Source organism: Carya illinoinensis, chromosome 10 (assembly GCF_018687715.1).
Source record: "Carya illinoinensis cultivar Pawnee chromosome 10, C.illinoinensisPawnee_v1, whole genome shotgun sequence".
NCBI lineage: Eukaryota > Viridiplantae > Streptophyta > Magnoliopsida > Fagales > Juglandaceae > Carya > Carya illinoinensis.
Window position 1 is genome coordinate 5932561 of NC_056761.1, and position 16549 is coordinate 5949109.

General features: G+C 39.2%; 2 protein-coding genes across 3 annotated transcripts; both read right to left on the reverse strand.

The window, feature by feature from the left end:
• Nucleotides 1–5670: 5670 nt before the first annotated feature.
• On the reverse strand, nt 5671–8589 carry LOC122278225 (ras-related protein RABA1f-like). Its single transcript, XM_043088373.1, has 2 exons — nt 8113–8589; nt 5671–6385 (listed from the first exon to the last, which is right to left on the reverse strand). Exons 1-2 carry the CDS (start codon nt 8331–8333, stop codon nt 5953–5955), a joined length of 654 nt encoding a protein of 217 aa, XP_042944307.1. The 5' UTR covers nt 8334–8589; the 3' UTR covers nt 5671–5952.
• Nucleotides 8590–12689: 4100 nt separating this feature from the next.
• On the reverse strand, nt 12690–15376 carry LOC122278224 (WUSCHEL-related homeobox 8-like). 2 transcript variants are annotated; one of them, XM_043088370.1, is made up of 3 exons: nt 15028–15376; nt 13784–14596; nt 12690–13240 (listed from the first exon to the last, which is right to left on the reverse strand). In XM_043088370.1, exons 1-3 carry the CDS (start codon nt 15137–15139, stop codon nt 13002–13004), a joined length of 1164 nt encoding a protein of 387 aa, XP_042944304.1. In that variant the 5' UTR covers nt 15140–15376; the 3' UTR covers nt 12690–13001. The 2 variants fall into 2 exon arrangements, with proteins under 2 accessions (XP_042944304.1, XP_042944305.1); XM_043088371.1 differs by having other exon boundaries at nt 13817–14596; nt 15028–15373.
• Between the last annotated feature and the right edge of the window lie 1173 nt (nt 15377–16549).

Genomic DNA, 16549 nt, shown 5'->3' on the forward strand with positions numbered 1-16549 from the left:
TGATGTTCATCTTTGCCCGAGAAGTTTCTCCCCCAGCTTTACTTATCAAAAAAAAAAAAAGTTTCTCTCCCAGCTTTAGCTCGTTGCTTTTTAGTTTAAAATCAAGGAAAAGAGAGGATATCGAAGCAGACTTGTTCTCGAAGATCCGCAAATACTTCCAAATTCTATTGAATTCAGCAAGATTTCAACTCTACTAGTAAGCTCAAGGAAAATTTAAAAACACAGCTTCTTTTCTCTTGGTGTTTATTAGTGCAGCTAGAAACATATTTTGTAGTCGGACGTCTGACGTCCCAATGTTGTTCATTCCTAAGGAGGTAGCTTTCAGGACGACTACTCTTGACAATTCCTACCGTGGGATCGATCGTCCTGGGGGGTGCCGTTCTTCGGCTTCTAGGTCAGAGTTGAGCGGGTGGATTGATGGCCCATGCAACCCCTATAACTTTGACGCAAGGGCGGGCATAAAAACATTACAATATGACAAAGCAGAGAAAATATAAAGCACACGAGAAGATTGAGAAAATGTTTCTAAGAGAAAATGAATTCTTCATATGTTATCACTGTACAGAATGGGCATATATATAGATATTTACATAACAGAATTGTTTGTAAAGACTAGTCTTATTGTGACACGTAGTCCTACTATTTATTCTTTCTGTTACAAGGATTGTTCTCAAATATTCTAGATGATTCTTGATGCTCTGTTCGTGATATTGCTGGTGCTTTAATATCCCTCCTCGATTCGAGCGGGACTGAGACAAGTTTGAGACTGGATCGAAGAAGAGAGAAGCGGGCAGTAGACAAAGGTTTGGTGAGGATGTCTGCTACTTGGTCTTTGCTGGAGACAAAGGCGACATGTAAGGATTTGGCAGCAACTCTTTCACGTACAAAGTGATAGTCGAGTTCGACATGCTTTGTTCTTGAGTGTAAAACCGGATGCATGGAGAGATAAGTTGCTCCTATGTTGTCGCACCAAAGAGTGGGAGGCTCCGATAGACCAATACCAAGTTCTTTCAGAAGTGACTGTAACCAAAGAATCTCGCAAGTAGTATTAGCTACGGATTTGTACTCAGCTTCGGTAGAGGATCGAGCTATGGTAGGCTGTTTTTTTGAACCCCATGAAACTAAATGGTTTCCAAAATAAATGCAGAAACCTCCAGTGGATCGCCTATCATCTGGGCAACCAGCCCAGTCAGCATCAGAGTAGGCTGTCAATTTAGTGGAAGATGAGGAAGACAAAAAAAGACCAAGATCACGAGTTGAATTAAGATAACGCAGAATGCGTTTTACAGCCGTCCAATGTGGAAGACGTGGATTATGCATATATTGAAAAACACGATTTACAGCAAAGGAAATGTCAGGACGAGTGAAAGCAAGATATTGCAAGCTTCCAACGACACTACGATACCATTCTGGATCCTCAAAAGTACATCCATCTAAGGTGGTGAGTTTATCAGAACAGGACATGGGAGTTGTTACAGCCTTAGAGGTATGCATGTTGGTACGTTTAAGTAAATCAATGATATACTTAGTTTGAGACAAAAATAAACCAGAAGGGGTCCGTTTCGCTTCAATACTAAGGAAGTAATGTAGTGACCCGAGATCTTTGACAGGAAAATATGTGCTGAGTGCAGAGATAAATTGAGCAATTAATTGAGAACTAGAACCAGTGACCAAGATGTCATCAACATATATTAAAAGATATATGCAATCAGAACCATTTTGTAAAATAAACAAAGAGGAATCAGCACGAGAGCTATGAAAACCAAGAGTAAGTAATCTATCACTGAGTTTTGCAAACCAGGCTCTTGGAGCCTGTTTTAAACCATAGATAGATTTATTTAACTTACAGACATGAAGAGGAAAATCAGGATTCACGAACCCAGGGGGCTGTTTCATGTAGACTGTTTTTGCAAGGTCACCGTGAAGAAACGCATTTTGTATGTCAAGTTGATGCAGAGCCCAATTAGAAGAAATAGCAACAGATAGGATAAGACGTATAGTGGTTGGTTTAACAACTGGACTAAATGTCTCAGAATAATCTAGTCCATGCTGTTGATGAAACCCTTGAGCCACAAGACGGGCTTTACGTCTCTCAATGGTTCCATCAGCATGCCGTTTTGTTTTTAAAATCCACTTTGAGCCAAGAATATTGTAAGTAGGAGAGAAAGGTACCAAGGTCCATGTCTGATTTTGAAGGAGCGCATCAAGTTCGGACGTCATAGCAGATCGCCATTCGTGATGCTTAGACGCTTCGGTATATGAGGATGGTTCTTCTGGAACCGAAGTAGAAGATTTAGTGAGAGAGGCTGAAGGTTTTGAAGATGGCCAAGGAATGGTGCCATCTGTTCGTTGACGAGGACAAAGGGACTGGGTTTGAGACCGGGTAACCATAGGATGCCGAGGGGGACAAGGAACGGATTCTAAGTCAGTAGAGGAAGGTAAAGTATCAGGCATTTGTGGTTGTGAAGAAGAAGAATTTTCGGGAGATGTTGACTGAGGTATGAAGTACTCGGTTTGTGAGGGAAGCTCGAGAGAGGGTGGGTGAGATTGAGGAACTCGGAGTTGGTTAATGGGAGGTGATGATGGTGACGAGGTGGAGCCATCGGTGAGCGGAGGAAGAGCAATAGATTTTGGCTGAGATGAAGGCTCAGATCCTGGAGTGAGGTTGTGGGTGGCGGCTGAGTTAGATGTTGAAGAAGAAGAGGCTGTCGAGAAACCCTGGGAGTTATCTGAAGGATTAGTGGATGACATGGTATGGATCGGGTTATACAAAGTAGTTGGGCTTAGAGAGGAACCGGGTGAATATGTGAGAGGATCTGGGTTTGCCGTAGGAGTGGGCCTTTTTGAGAAAGGAAAAGTATTTTCATTGAACTGGACATCTCTAGAAATAAAAGTGCGGCCCGTTTCTGTGTGAAAACAGATATAGCCCTTGTGATCTGGGCTATATCCCATGAACACACATTCTTTAGATCGATAATCCATTTTATGAGAGTTAAAAGGTCTGAGATTGGGCCAGCAGGCACACCCAAACACCTTGAGGAAGGTGTAGTCCGGATGTTGGCCCATTAGAGTATAAAAAGGAGAAGTATTTTGCAAAATAGGTGTAGGGAGACGATTGATTAGATAAGTAGCAGTTTGAAAAGCTTCGGCCCAATATTTATGTGGGACAGAAGCATGAGAGAGTAAGGATAGACCCGTCTCGACAATATGACGATGACGACGTTCAACACTCCCATTTTGTTGATGAGAGTATGGGCATGTAATACGATGAGAAATACCCAATGTGCGAAAAATTGCTTGAAGGGGTCGAAATTCACCCCCTCCATCGGTTTGAACCGAAGTGATGCTGGAAGAGAATTGATTTTTAACAAAGGTAATAAAAGCAGGAACAATGTTAGAAACATTTGATTTTAATGGCATGGGAAAATACCATATGAACTTGGAATAGTCATCTATGATTGAAAGAAAATAACGAGCTCCCTTCGTTGACAATGTAGACGAGGGACCCCAAACATCAAAAAACAATAATTGAAAAGGATAGGTAGAACGGCTAGGAGAGGGAGGATGAGGTAGAGCATGTGCTTTGGCCGAGGTACAAGCTGAGCAAGGTTGAAGAGAGGTTGATGTGTTGAGAGGTAGACTGTGTTGACGAAGAATGAAGGACGTTGTGCGTGAGCTTGGATGACCTAGCCTGGAGTGCCAGAGCTGGGCTGAAGTGCGACATCCCATATGTGCTTGAGGAGTTGAAATAGAGGGGGAAGACGTGAGCTCTGCACCTGTCCGTAGCACATACAAACCGTCTTCAACATGGCCCTGAAGAAGTACCGCCCGGGTGCATGAATCCTTCACATAGAAAACAGAAGAGTGAAATTCAAAATAGACTCTATTGTCTTGACAGAACTGACGAACTGAGAGTAGATTTCGGGAAATCATAGGAACATGTAACAAATTATTTAAGAGAAATTTTCCAGAAGAAGAAATAAATTGAGCCGAGCCTGTGCTTTGAATTGGTAGATTCGAACCATCTCCGATGCTCACTGTGTCGGTGCCTTGATAAGTTGACGCATCCATATTAAGGTTCTGAAAATCGGAGGTGAAGTGATGGGATGCTGCTGAGTCTGGAAACCAGGTAGTATTTTGTGGTGAATGAGGCTGTATGGCCGTGTAGTTTGCAGTGAAAGAGTGAGGAGGAGGGGATTGAAATCCGTGGTCAAACCTGTAATGACAGGTGACAGCTGTGTGCCCTCCTTTTTGACATACTTGACAGATGGATTTATTATAGAAAGGGGAACTATTGGGTCGAGGGCTGGAAAGAATTCCTCTACCATTATGACAAGCACGACCACGACCTCGAGAAGCATTGGTGCGACCTCGATTGAAAGAATTACTGGGTGAGTTTTTAATGGTAGTATTGGCTGTAAGAGATGTGCCAGAGAGTAGAGATTGAGTCTGATGAGTGAGTCGAGACTCATGATTTAAGAGATAACTATAGATTTGATGTGGAGATAAGGCATCTGCTCTAGTGGTGAGGGAAGTGACTAGACTCTCGTAATCTGTACCAAGTCCGGCCAGAAGGTAGATGGCGAGCTCGGAATCGTCTAGAGGACGTCCCGCAGCTGCTAGAGTAGAAGCAAGAGATCTGACTTTATTATAATAGTCAGTCACGGAATCTGCTCCTTTCTTGATGGTGGCTAATTGAAACTTAGTATGAATGAGGTGAGCAGATGATTTGGCAGCAAAAATGTTTTGCAAGGTTGTCCATACCTCACATGAGGTAGAACAATCTAGAACTTGTGCCAGAACAGAGTTGGACAGCGAGGAATTAATAGTAGACATTATCAACTTATCCTGAAGACGCCATTGTTTATGAGCTGGATTTGGTTTATCATGGAGTGTTGCCGGAGGTTGTGGAAGTGAGCCATCAACATATGGAAAAAGTTGATGTCCTTCCAAAAATGGCACGATTTGAGCTTTCCATAACAGAAAGTTCTCAGTCGTAAGTTTGATATTGATGAAGTGGGAAGCAATATTGAGAATGGAAGGATTGAGAGATGGTTCGTTTTCAGTAGCGGAAGCCATCGGAAAGAAAAAAAAAAAAAATTTAGACGTGAGTCGTAAGGCTCATGATACCATGACAAAGCAGAGAAAATATAAAGCACACGAGAAGATTGAGAAAATGTTTCTAAGAGAAAATGAATTCTTCATATGTTATCACTGTACAGAATGGGCATATATATAGATATTTACATAATAGAATTGTTTGTAAAGACTAGTCTTATTGTGACACGTAGTCCTACTATTTATTCTTTCTGTTACAAGGATTGTTCTCAAATATTCTAGATGATTCTTGATGCTCTGTTCGTGATATTGCTGGTGCCTTAATACTATACAACATTTTGTCCCTGATATCAAGGAGATGGGAGGGAGGATCATCATTTTAGCATTCATAACAACCAGTCACTCGATATAACATTGAAGTTTAGTAATTTTAGTAAATACAATGAGGGAAACGTGGGGACAAAGGTATTCCAAATTGAATCAACGAAAAGAACAAGTTCTGTTACATTTTCCGAGCATTATGTTCAAACAGTTAATATTCTGTTAGAAAAAAAAAATTATAATAAAAATTAAAAATTTATTAATCCACATAACAAGTACACATGAAGTATATAAGAGAAAAATATTCTGTGAGTAATATTATTCTTCATTTTAAATTTTGTCATCTTTATACTTGTTAATACAACACATTTTCAGTGGTTTCATATGCCTACCATTTAGATGGACAACCATTTAAAATGTGCTACATTAACGAGTATAACTGTGAATGATCAAATCTAAGAAAGAACATTATTTCTCATGTTCTGTAGACAACATTTTCTTCCGCTTGTACAACAATATAAACAGTGCATAGAATCTCAAAGATGATATATGGTTTAGATCTCATCTCCATGCTTAAGCAGAGCAGCATCCGACTTTCTTCACTGCTGATACATCATCCTTGGTTCCGACATTGATCGTTTGTCCTTTGGGCAAGGCTGCCGGGTCTTCCCCAATATCAAGGGCCTTCCTGCTTACAACGCGATAAATTTGGGTCAGCACTTCTGTGAAGGCGTTCTCAACATTCGTGGACTCAAGGGCAGATGTTTCCATGAAAAAGGTATTCTCCCGTTCAGCAAAACCCTTGGCATCTTCAGTGGCAACTGCTCGCAGGTGTCGCAGGTCTGCTTTGTTTCCCACAAGCATGATCACAATGTTGGCATCTGTGTGATCCCGAAGCTCCTTCAGCCATCTCTCCACATTTTCAAATGTAACATGTCGGGTAACGTCATAGACTAGCAAAGCACCAACAGCACCACGATAATAGGCACTCGTAATTGCTCGATACCTTCAGCAAAAATGTGAAAAAAAAAAAGGATCAATATACTAAAGAACCATATACAATCAATTAAATATAGCACAATGCACCCAAATCGATGTGACTCAGAAAAGAGATGATGCTGCTAGCTCTAAGTATTCTTAGTAACTTTTCACTAAATTCTTTCTGCACTTTCTTATCTTCAGAGGTTCTGCAAGGCTGTATGTAAGTAATGCAGGCCATGAGTTGTAACCATACAGCCTGGGGTTTGTTTCCAAACAAATCCACTTGATTTTAGGGTTTCATGAAGCCAACAAACATTCTTACCATCAAGAACAGGACATCATTTGAGATATAGTGAATATTCGATCAATATACAGGAAGCTTTTCTTTTATTTAGACCAGTCATTTTCACTTCCTTTTTATCATCTTAACTTTATGTATTTTTATATCTCCTTTTTCCTTATCATTATAAGTGTCCTAGTATGTGTTACATCACGGCAATATCACGAGATAAAGTACCAAACAAGAAAAGAACATGGATTTCATAAAAGGTTAATGACAGGCTTTGAAGCTAACAATAACATCAGCAAAATTGCTCTATTGTTGGTAATAAAGGGAAAAAGATGGGGTTTGTAATTTGAACAATTTTAATTTCCTAAACTGAAACAATGTATATAAAGAGCAAAATCACAATCATATTTCCCATGTTAGAGCAAAAACTATAGAAACGCAGTCACATCATGAATAAAGATGTAGTTTCCTAATCTACTTCTAGCCAATAGAAAGAAACTTGGAGGAAGGAAAAGGGAGGGGGGGGGGGGGGGGGCGGATAGTGGTTCCAAGAAAAGAACTAAAAAAAAAAAAAAAAGGTCTCCAACTCAAAGGTTCCACCTGTACAACGCTACTTTCTACTCAGGGGGAAGAAGAAAAACAGTAATCCGAGCTCCTAATTTAGAGCTCTGCATGGCCTAATAGTTTACTGGCTTATTTGGTACAAATACTTTCACAAGATCTCCATGCCAGAGGGTGAGGAAGGGGGGTATTTTGGCAGTTAGGGGAAAGGGGTCGTAGTTTTCCGCCTCTTTGGGTATAATTTTCCGTTGCATCAAATGCAGAGAAATCCGAAAACAATTCATTAAGTCGAAACATACAGAACCTTGGTATGTTTTTTCCCCTTTGATAAGTAACAAAGTTTTTCTCAAACACAACACAATAGGCGCAATCCAAGTACACCCACGTCATTCATACAAAAAACACAGAAAAAAAGAAGGAAATGTCAAAAGAAAAAGAACAAGAAATTAATGCAACAAAGCCACCAGCTAAATGTAATCTCAAACATAGCACTGAAACCAATTTCCATGGCAAGCGAGTATTCAAGTCGTAATAAGAAAAATGACATGACATGATCCGGCTTTCGTTTGTTTTGAAAAGGCTCCATATAGAAAACTCGGACACCAAATTAATTCACGCACGATTATACAGCTGAATTAGGTTAAAATTGTATTTTTCACAGCAAAATCCAATTGCCATTTCTGAATTTGTTTACCTTAATTTTATCCGCGACCAAACAAAGTGTCGAGGAAGGAAAATTGCAAGGCATATAACAACCAATACAACCACACGTAACAAAACAAGAGACAGTTCCGAGATCCATGAAATACCCAAAATTCAAGACGAATGCAGTTTCAAGATCCAAAATAGACCCAAATTCATATGAGGGTATTTGAAACACAAAATTGGTAAGAAGTAAGAACCTTTCTTGGCCAGCGGTGTCCCAAATCTGGGCCTTGACGACCTTATCATCGACCCGAACACTTCTCGTGGCGAACTCGACCCCAATGGTGGACTTGGATTCCAGACTAAACTCATTCCTTGTAAACCTCGACAACAGGTTTGATTTGCCCACACCCGAGTCCCCGATCAGCACCACCTTGAACAAGTAATCGTAATCGTCGTCCGCTCGGTACGCCCCCATCTCATACACAACTCTCTTTCAAGCCGTTTGGTAAGAAAGAAAATAAGATATAAAACTGCGGTTTCGGCGTCAAAGAAACATGATGTTTTGTGTTAGTTCTACGGATTCGTGGGAAAAGAGGTTGAAACTTGAGAGAACGAGAGAGGAGCGAGCTGGAACTATGGGGTTTCTCAGTTGGCAATGGAAAAATTGCTGTCCGGTTGGATTTGTTCTATTTTGGACAACAGTACAGAAGGATTGGGTTGGATTCCACACAACTCCTTTGTAAAAAAGTAAATCACATCTTTAAAAAATGTTTAAAAAAAACTTATTTTTTTTTAATGAAATCTACCTTTTTTTTATAAAAAAAAATATCCGTATAAAAATTCGCATTTAGAACATATATACCTAGTCATTACTGTCTATAAAATGTCATGTCTTAAAAGACCTATGTGTATGTATGTATGTACTATGTACCCCTTTGATTCGTGTTTGTTGAGGAATACTTTCTTCCTAAGGTTCGGGAATTGTATGCCCATTGACACCGGCAATCGCCAACCCAATAAAACCTTTGCAAAAAAGCCCATCACAAGCACGAAAAAGTCTCAAATACAAAGGGCCTCATCATAATCATCTAATTAAGATTTTATATATCCAAGGAAAGATTGATCTGAAAAATGTATTTCTATAAGGACAATGCTGGGGGGCGCCCAGTACACCTGGTGCATTTCCATTTTCTTTTCTTTTAAGTATTTTTTAAATATTTTTAAATATTTTTTTAAAAAAATATATACTTTCATTAATAATTACTTTCTTAATTATTTAAAAAAATAAAATACACTAACAGTCCAATAACAAAATCGGAAGATTAGATATAACGCCTGCCATTGCGTTCTTCAACCCAAGCGCTTAATGAGAAGGCCCAAAGCTTCACCCGAATCATTTGGGTTAATGACTTACTGCACAACATGGGCTTCAGTGTGTAGTTTTTTGGGCTCCAAGGATTTAGTAAACTCCAAAGGGTAACCCAACTTAATACACAACGAGGTAGGGCTGTACAGAAAATCGAGAAATCGGCCGGAACTAATCAGACCGGCCGCCGGAGCAGGGAACCAGCCGAAACTGTCAGAGAACCGGTCGGCCGACGGTAGGAATTAAGCCAAACCGCGGCCGGTTCGGTTCACGGTTCGACCCAGTGAAAAACCGCTGAAGCGGCCGACCTCAGCTATCCTTATTTTTTTTCAAATATATTTAAATGAAACGATGCCGTTTCACTTGACTTAAGTGAAACGGCGTCGTTTTGATGACGCAGATACAAAAATAAAAAATAAAAGAAACCCAAACGGCACCGTTTAGTTTAGGATTAGCCAGACTCCTTCTTCTCTTTTCTTCTTCGCGCCGTCGCCGTCACCTCTGCTTTCTCTCTCTCTCTCTCTCTTCTCTACTCTGTCGTCAAACCACAACCTCGCATGCGACATGAGCTAGAGCCACCACCTCCTCCTCGCCGTTGAAGTCCCACTGCACTTGGAAAGTGGAAACCGATCCCCAAACCGTCAAACCGATTGGTGCCGACCGATCAAACTCCGACCGGTTCTCTCCTTCCCTATCGATCGGTTTCGGTCGAGATCTTTAGAGATTTAATATGTCGGTGGTGTATCGATTTACCACCAAAACCGATACCGACACTTCGATCTACAGGCCTACAACGAGGTATGTAGAAATGCATAAAAAAATCTATTAGAGGTTTATTTATCGACACATTCACAATATCTCTGACGTCGACTTCCATATAAACTATTATAAAAAATATATATATATTTGATTGATAAGTAGAAAATTTTAATTAATTTAATAAAAATAAAAATTAATTTTAAAATATGTAAAATATATAATATATTATTATATATATAAGATAGAGAAAGGACAAGACCAATCCCATCAAGATCATGACTGTTCCAATACCTAATTCCTTGGTCGGAGGACAAAGATGGAAATGAGTTTTGTTACGAATAAATAAAGTCGCATATTAATCTGCGTATTAATACTGATTCTTTTATATTTAAAATTTAAATTAACACTATTTTTAATAAAATCTATTTTTTGACTAATCATAATAAATTAATATACATATTAATATATAAGTGTGCTTAGGATTGTTTGGATGAAAATACACCCATTAATGAACGTAAGCCACGTACGTAACTATTTCCAGTACTCCAAACACACATCCCCGGCCTACGTCTCCAGCTGAAACTCTGTTCTCAAGCCGGGAATCCCAAACATGACCTCTACCAAAGTTGTTGAGAGATCATAAAGAGATCATCAGGGATTTTCAGTTTTGGCAATTGGGTCATGATTATGATCATATATACGTGATGATGCATGCATGGTTTATGCAAAACACTGCAACGTACGTTCAGTACTATCGGCACTGTGAATTAGCAGTGAGGGATTCTTGACAGACAACCCTCTGATATATCCAAATCGCTCAGCCTCAATCAAATCCGAGTCATGTAGTAGAGAACTATACAAGTAGTACTGTTGGCGCCAGTGTGCACGTAAATATATAAGGAAAATACTATTTCCATGATCATGCAGATCTGCAGTTTCACTCAACCAAAGTTGTCAATTTGTGACCGATTACAATTTACAACCACTCCTAGCTTTCTGGTCGTATATTTTTCAGATCAGCAGCAAAGAGTTGTTAATTTCTCATTTGACGTACGTACTCGATCGATCCGTTTCAGATCACAACTGTTCATGATAATCTTGAAGATGATTAATATAGAGTACTACTTGCAGTCATGACTAGCTAACTACGTCTAATTATTATAAGACAAAACCCTATCCGATGTCTTTTCATGTATACGACAGTATATTCCAAGTGAAATCTTATGAACGCATAAAGTATATATGCGAGACAAAATCAAGTGAAAGTGTCACTATATATGCACTAATAATAAGACAACGTCTTAAATGCATTCGGCATTTTGTTCAAGCATTAGTGATGGAGGCTGGGGCTAGCAGATCATCTCATGATCAACTGGCCATATCCATATATAATTAATTTAATCTTCGATCCCCTCTGATCGAATTAGACATGCATGCACGTTGACGTCGAGGTTAGCTAGCTTAGCTATGGCCTCATGTAATGTCTTCGGTCTCTTCATTTCTTGCTTTTACAGCTATATCCATCACTAGCACTTTGACACATAAAAATGTAGAGTTACTCTTTAACTTTCTAAAGAATTCTATGCAATTGAGATTTTTTTCTGTTAATATTAATTATTATCTTACTTTGGAGTTTTCATTCACATGTGTAGGAGTCAATATAAAAAACCAACTTAAAGAGTCATGACATGCATATATATAGCCGTCAAATCATACATTTCTGAGCTTAGTTAAGTTCCTTATCAGAGCATGTGTACTTGGAATCCATTGAAGACTTGAACTCTCAAGTTAGTTGGAATTTGGAACAAAATCATACGTCAACTTGCTTGGAACTAGTGGAGATCAGCTTTTTCTTTTCGCTACTAACAATTTTAATACGAGTTCTTTTTTTTCTTTCCTTCTTCTTTTTCATTTCAATCGCATTACATGAAAAATAAGTATTTATGATGAGATATTTAGTTTGAAAATAACTATTTGTGATGGTAATAATAATAATAAGTAGTGATTTTGATCGGAAATAATTGACAACAAATTAATACAGTTTTGAATGAATTTGAACACGGTACATGCCAACTTGATAAGAACAGTACAAAGAGTCGGATCACGTGTTAGCTTTTTACCATGGCAACTAGTCTATTCCCAGCTCACTTGGCCTCTACCAACGAAAATAATTGATTCTACCTAATTTGGAGTCAGACTTCACGGGGATGTTAACATTTTAATTTACAAGAATTCCGAATATCTTATTTTGGATGAATTTGAACACGAGTAATATCTTATATATTCGGTCATGTGGAAAATTATTTATAGATCATGCTTAATTATGAGATCAGATCTTACAATTCTGACAAGAAAATGAAGAATGCCTCTCGTTAGGTTCATTTTCTAAAGATAATAAGAACTTGTGGTGGGTAATTCGTAAACTACGATATCTTTCAACTATATGGTATTTATGATCTATTGCATCCAAATTGTATGCATATTTGCATAGCATAGGAACATTAATTCCATTTAACTTACATAATGTAGTACTTGTTTTTATAGGGACATAGGATGCCCAAATTATATAGTAAGGATCGAGTAGAAGTTCCACCTGTTTATTGTTAAATATTTTGTAATCTCATTACCTTAATTACGTATGTTAAAAAAGAAAATATATATATTATACAAGAAAAGAGAAGCAATTAACACTAGTACAGAGTCACAGACACGAAACATAAATAATATTAGACAACACATGAGGAAGTACCATAGCTAGCCATAACAGCCTGCCCATATTTTCAGCTTCCATACTTCTAAATTATCTGCAACCCAATAAAGAAATTTAATTTGTTACCAAAATAAAAAGCTTTTACAGTTCACATGCACAAGAAGGTACGTAAACCACAATCTTCAACATGGCGTTGTCCGGCAGCTATACTCTTTTACTGTCGATCGAACCTCGACAACATTCTGATCAAATACCGGCCAATCGAACAAGTTTCACACACGCACTTAACCAAGCTAGAAGCTTATTAATTAATTGAAATCGGAGGCGCGCACCAGATAGTAAAATGCGCCGTCCAGAAGTGACTGGAGGGTGACACCCCACTCGTTAGTGATGACGGGCTGACCCGAGGAGTGAATCAGCACCGCATCATCGCCAAAAGCCTCGCGCACGTTGAAGGGCCCCATGGCCACCTCGAAGGCCACCTCATTAATGAACACCGTCGATTTCGCCGGACCACCCGTGCCAACTGCACCCGATTCCCCAACACCTGCCAGCACCGAATCCTCTTCTCAAATTCGTATGTATGAAACTGACGCAGTAGGTCAACCAAGAGATCGAGACTGCTGCCAAGCCATGCATACGTCCGTCTAGACACAGATAGTAAATCCCGGATCCAAAACAAGAAATTTATAGTCCTAACTAATATGACAAACATGTCCTTCACCGTGTCATGTGTAGAGTACCAATTAAACTTTTATACGTCAATCATGTCCAATATCTAATGTCAGTGCAGGACCTAGTGGGATATGTTTTTATATTACGTATAATTAATTAACAAGGTTAACAAGGGCATGAAAAATATTTTGCATCTCGCCTGGCCGTTTTCTTTGAACTTGTCTCTTCTTCTTCTTCTTCTTCTTCTTTTTTTTTTTTTTTTTTTATATAACTTATCTGTTAATCGAGTTATGCCTTTTTCAAATAGGTCATTTTTCACTGATCCCATTGTGGAAATGGTAATTCAATGAGAAGCAAAACTTGTGTATATATAATCATGCAATATCCAAACAGATTGAAGTTTTTAACTTTCTACCTTGAGTTTGATCGATGGGAGATGAAACAGTACCGGTATAAGTAGCTGTAGTAGAGGGATAGACAGCAGTTGTGTGAGTAATTGGATGAGTGGTCTCAGCGTAATTCTGCTGATCATGGAAAAACTTCTTGGCTAATTTCTCATCTTCTAGATTTTTCTTTGAATCCCCATGGTTCATTATCTCACTGATCAAGAGACTCGTGCAAGGCCCAACAGTGTCATGTTCAGGTACCTGAACGACATTTGATAGTTCAGAAAAGCAAAACCCTTGAGTGAAACTAGCTGTGCCTCCGTAATGGTGCACCTGATCTCCTGTGATCTGTTGCACCGGGAAGAAGAAAGGTTCAGGTAAATTTTCTCCGCGGGACTGAAAAAAGGTATGGTTCACCGAGGCTGTTGGAGAATTCGAAGCGTCCGTAACATTTGGAAAGGCGCCCTTGGAGGTGGTCATCATTTGGGGTGCTTTAGGAGATGATTTTTCGGAAGAGGCTGATGAGGACGAAGGTGCGTTTATGGCGGCAGCAAGAGAAATAATTGGAAGATTGTTTTGGGTATGCTGGGACTGGTTTTTTGAGTTTTGGAGATGGCGGAGCTTGTGCTTACTTCTTGATTTCCGGTTCTGGAACCAGTAGAAAACGTTGGCATCACCTACTTGACCATACTCTTGCAATTGAGCTCTGATCTTTCGTATCTCGTCCCTTGGAGGGTTCACCATGCCAGAGTTGAAAATTGCTTCTAGTATGCGAATTTGCTCCGGTTTTGGATTCCATCTAGGCTTTGGCTCAGGACTCCGCTCTTGATCACACCCAGGATCTATTCAAAAAAAAAAAAAAAAAATTAATGCAGACAACTGAGCTCCTAAATCCATGAGAGCTTCCTCTACTCTTGGGGTACTTATATTGTAATTGTAATAAATCATCCCCAGGTGAAAAGGTCATATCGATCGGTATATAGAATACGATGCGTCCTTCCATCCCAAGATAAATAAATCATTTTTTGTTGTCGTCATCAATCAGATGAAAATCTTAAAATTTAAAGGTATTGGCCAATATTTAACTTCTCATATTACCCCAAAATATTTTTCAAATGAGAACATGTTTTTCCAATTAATTTTTGTGAACTTCCATTAAAAATTATTAGCTTCCGAGATCTACACTGGAAAAATGTTGAGCAAGAAAACAGAAGGAAAGTGTAGAACTTCGAACGAATGATGGTTTAGCCAATTAGTCCGAATTTTGTTATACCTGGAGTGTAGGGACCTCGGTTGCATGAGTTGATGTCATGCTGCCATTGGTGGTGGGTGTTGCAGGGCTTGGACTTGAACATGCTAGGCCAGTGTCTGTTCGATGAAGCCATGACGACGACGGTGATGATAATGATTATGATGATCGGAAAAATGAAAGCCAGTTAGCTAATTAAGCAGCCAACCAAAAGAGAAACAAGAAGAAGTAGCCCTTTGCAGCTCTTGTTTTTGGCAGTGAGTCCTTAAAGCAAACAAGACTTCTTTTATAGAGTCCACACCTACCACAATAGAGATCACTATAAGTAAATTAGAATATTTTTTTTAACAAAGTATTGTTAATTAGTACGGTATTGAAAACTAATAAACAATCGTTCCGTCTCCCAAAGAAAATATGAGGACATACACAGAAGATAGTTGAATATAAAATAGGCAAAACCCGAAACAGGAATCGCCTGCACGGAGAAATACAAGAGAGGAAACCCCATTAAATAAAAAGGAGAAGGAAGATAAGAGAGTACTGCAATGTCCCCCATCCCTTCCTCACACTTTTGCATTAAAACCGAAATACTTGTGCAGTTCTCAAAAGGACAAGCCAAATTCCCCCCCGAGTAGAAGCAAAAGGAACATGGAAAGGAATACGTGCTGGGTGCTTATTTAGAATCTCCCTCAGAGATGACAGAGAAGCCCTTATTAATGCAAAGGTTTTGATAGCTTTAGAGAAGCGGGGGAGGTGGTACTTCTGTAGTCTCGATCTGATCGGTTCCAGATTTCTATGTAGAGGATTCTCTGGGTCATTTGGGTTGCTCGCAGGCTATATTAATTGGATGTTGAAGGCCGGGTAGAAATAAGTGTGGGATTATTCTAATGGTAGAGGTTGTTGCAGGAATAAATAGGGGGTGGGGTGTTTGAAAATATTCAAGCGAGAAGGGCTTCGTAGAGTTCTTCGATTGGATTAATGTGGTGGTGGGAGAGTAATTGCAAGTCTAGGTTACTTTGGGCAAAGAAGCTGGGCTTTGGATTGACTCGAGGGCCATTATTTATTGTGGATATATCTTCGAGTGTTTGCTTTTCAATATAATCTCCTCATTTCAGATCTTCAAAAGGGGTTGGAATAAATGGTCTACACGATCTAACTAGTTGCATGAACTTTACATGAGCCAGACCATAACTAATAGTCGTGAGGACAGTCGCAAAACATGCACCAAATCTTATATTATTGGTGACAGTTCAAAAAAGATGGTGAAAAAATGGGAGGCTAGTGCCAGGCAAGGTAGCAAAGCCTAAGGGTGTGGGCCAAAAATACCTATTTCTTCCCCTTAACAACAATGGTAGGAGGGGCTAGAGGTTGATATAAATTCTATTTTAATTGGGTTGTAATAATCATACAGCATGCTTGTTGTGAAAAAAAGATGACAATAAATTGAAAACGAAAAAAAACAATCACACACAATACAAAATTTACGTGGTTCGGCAAATTGCCTACGTCCACGGGAGTTGCAGAGGATTTTATTATTGAGAAATAT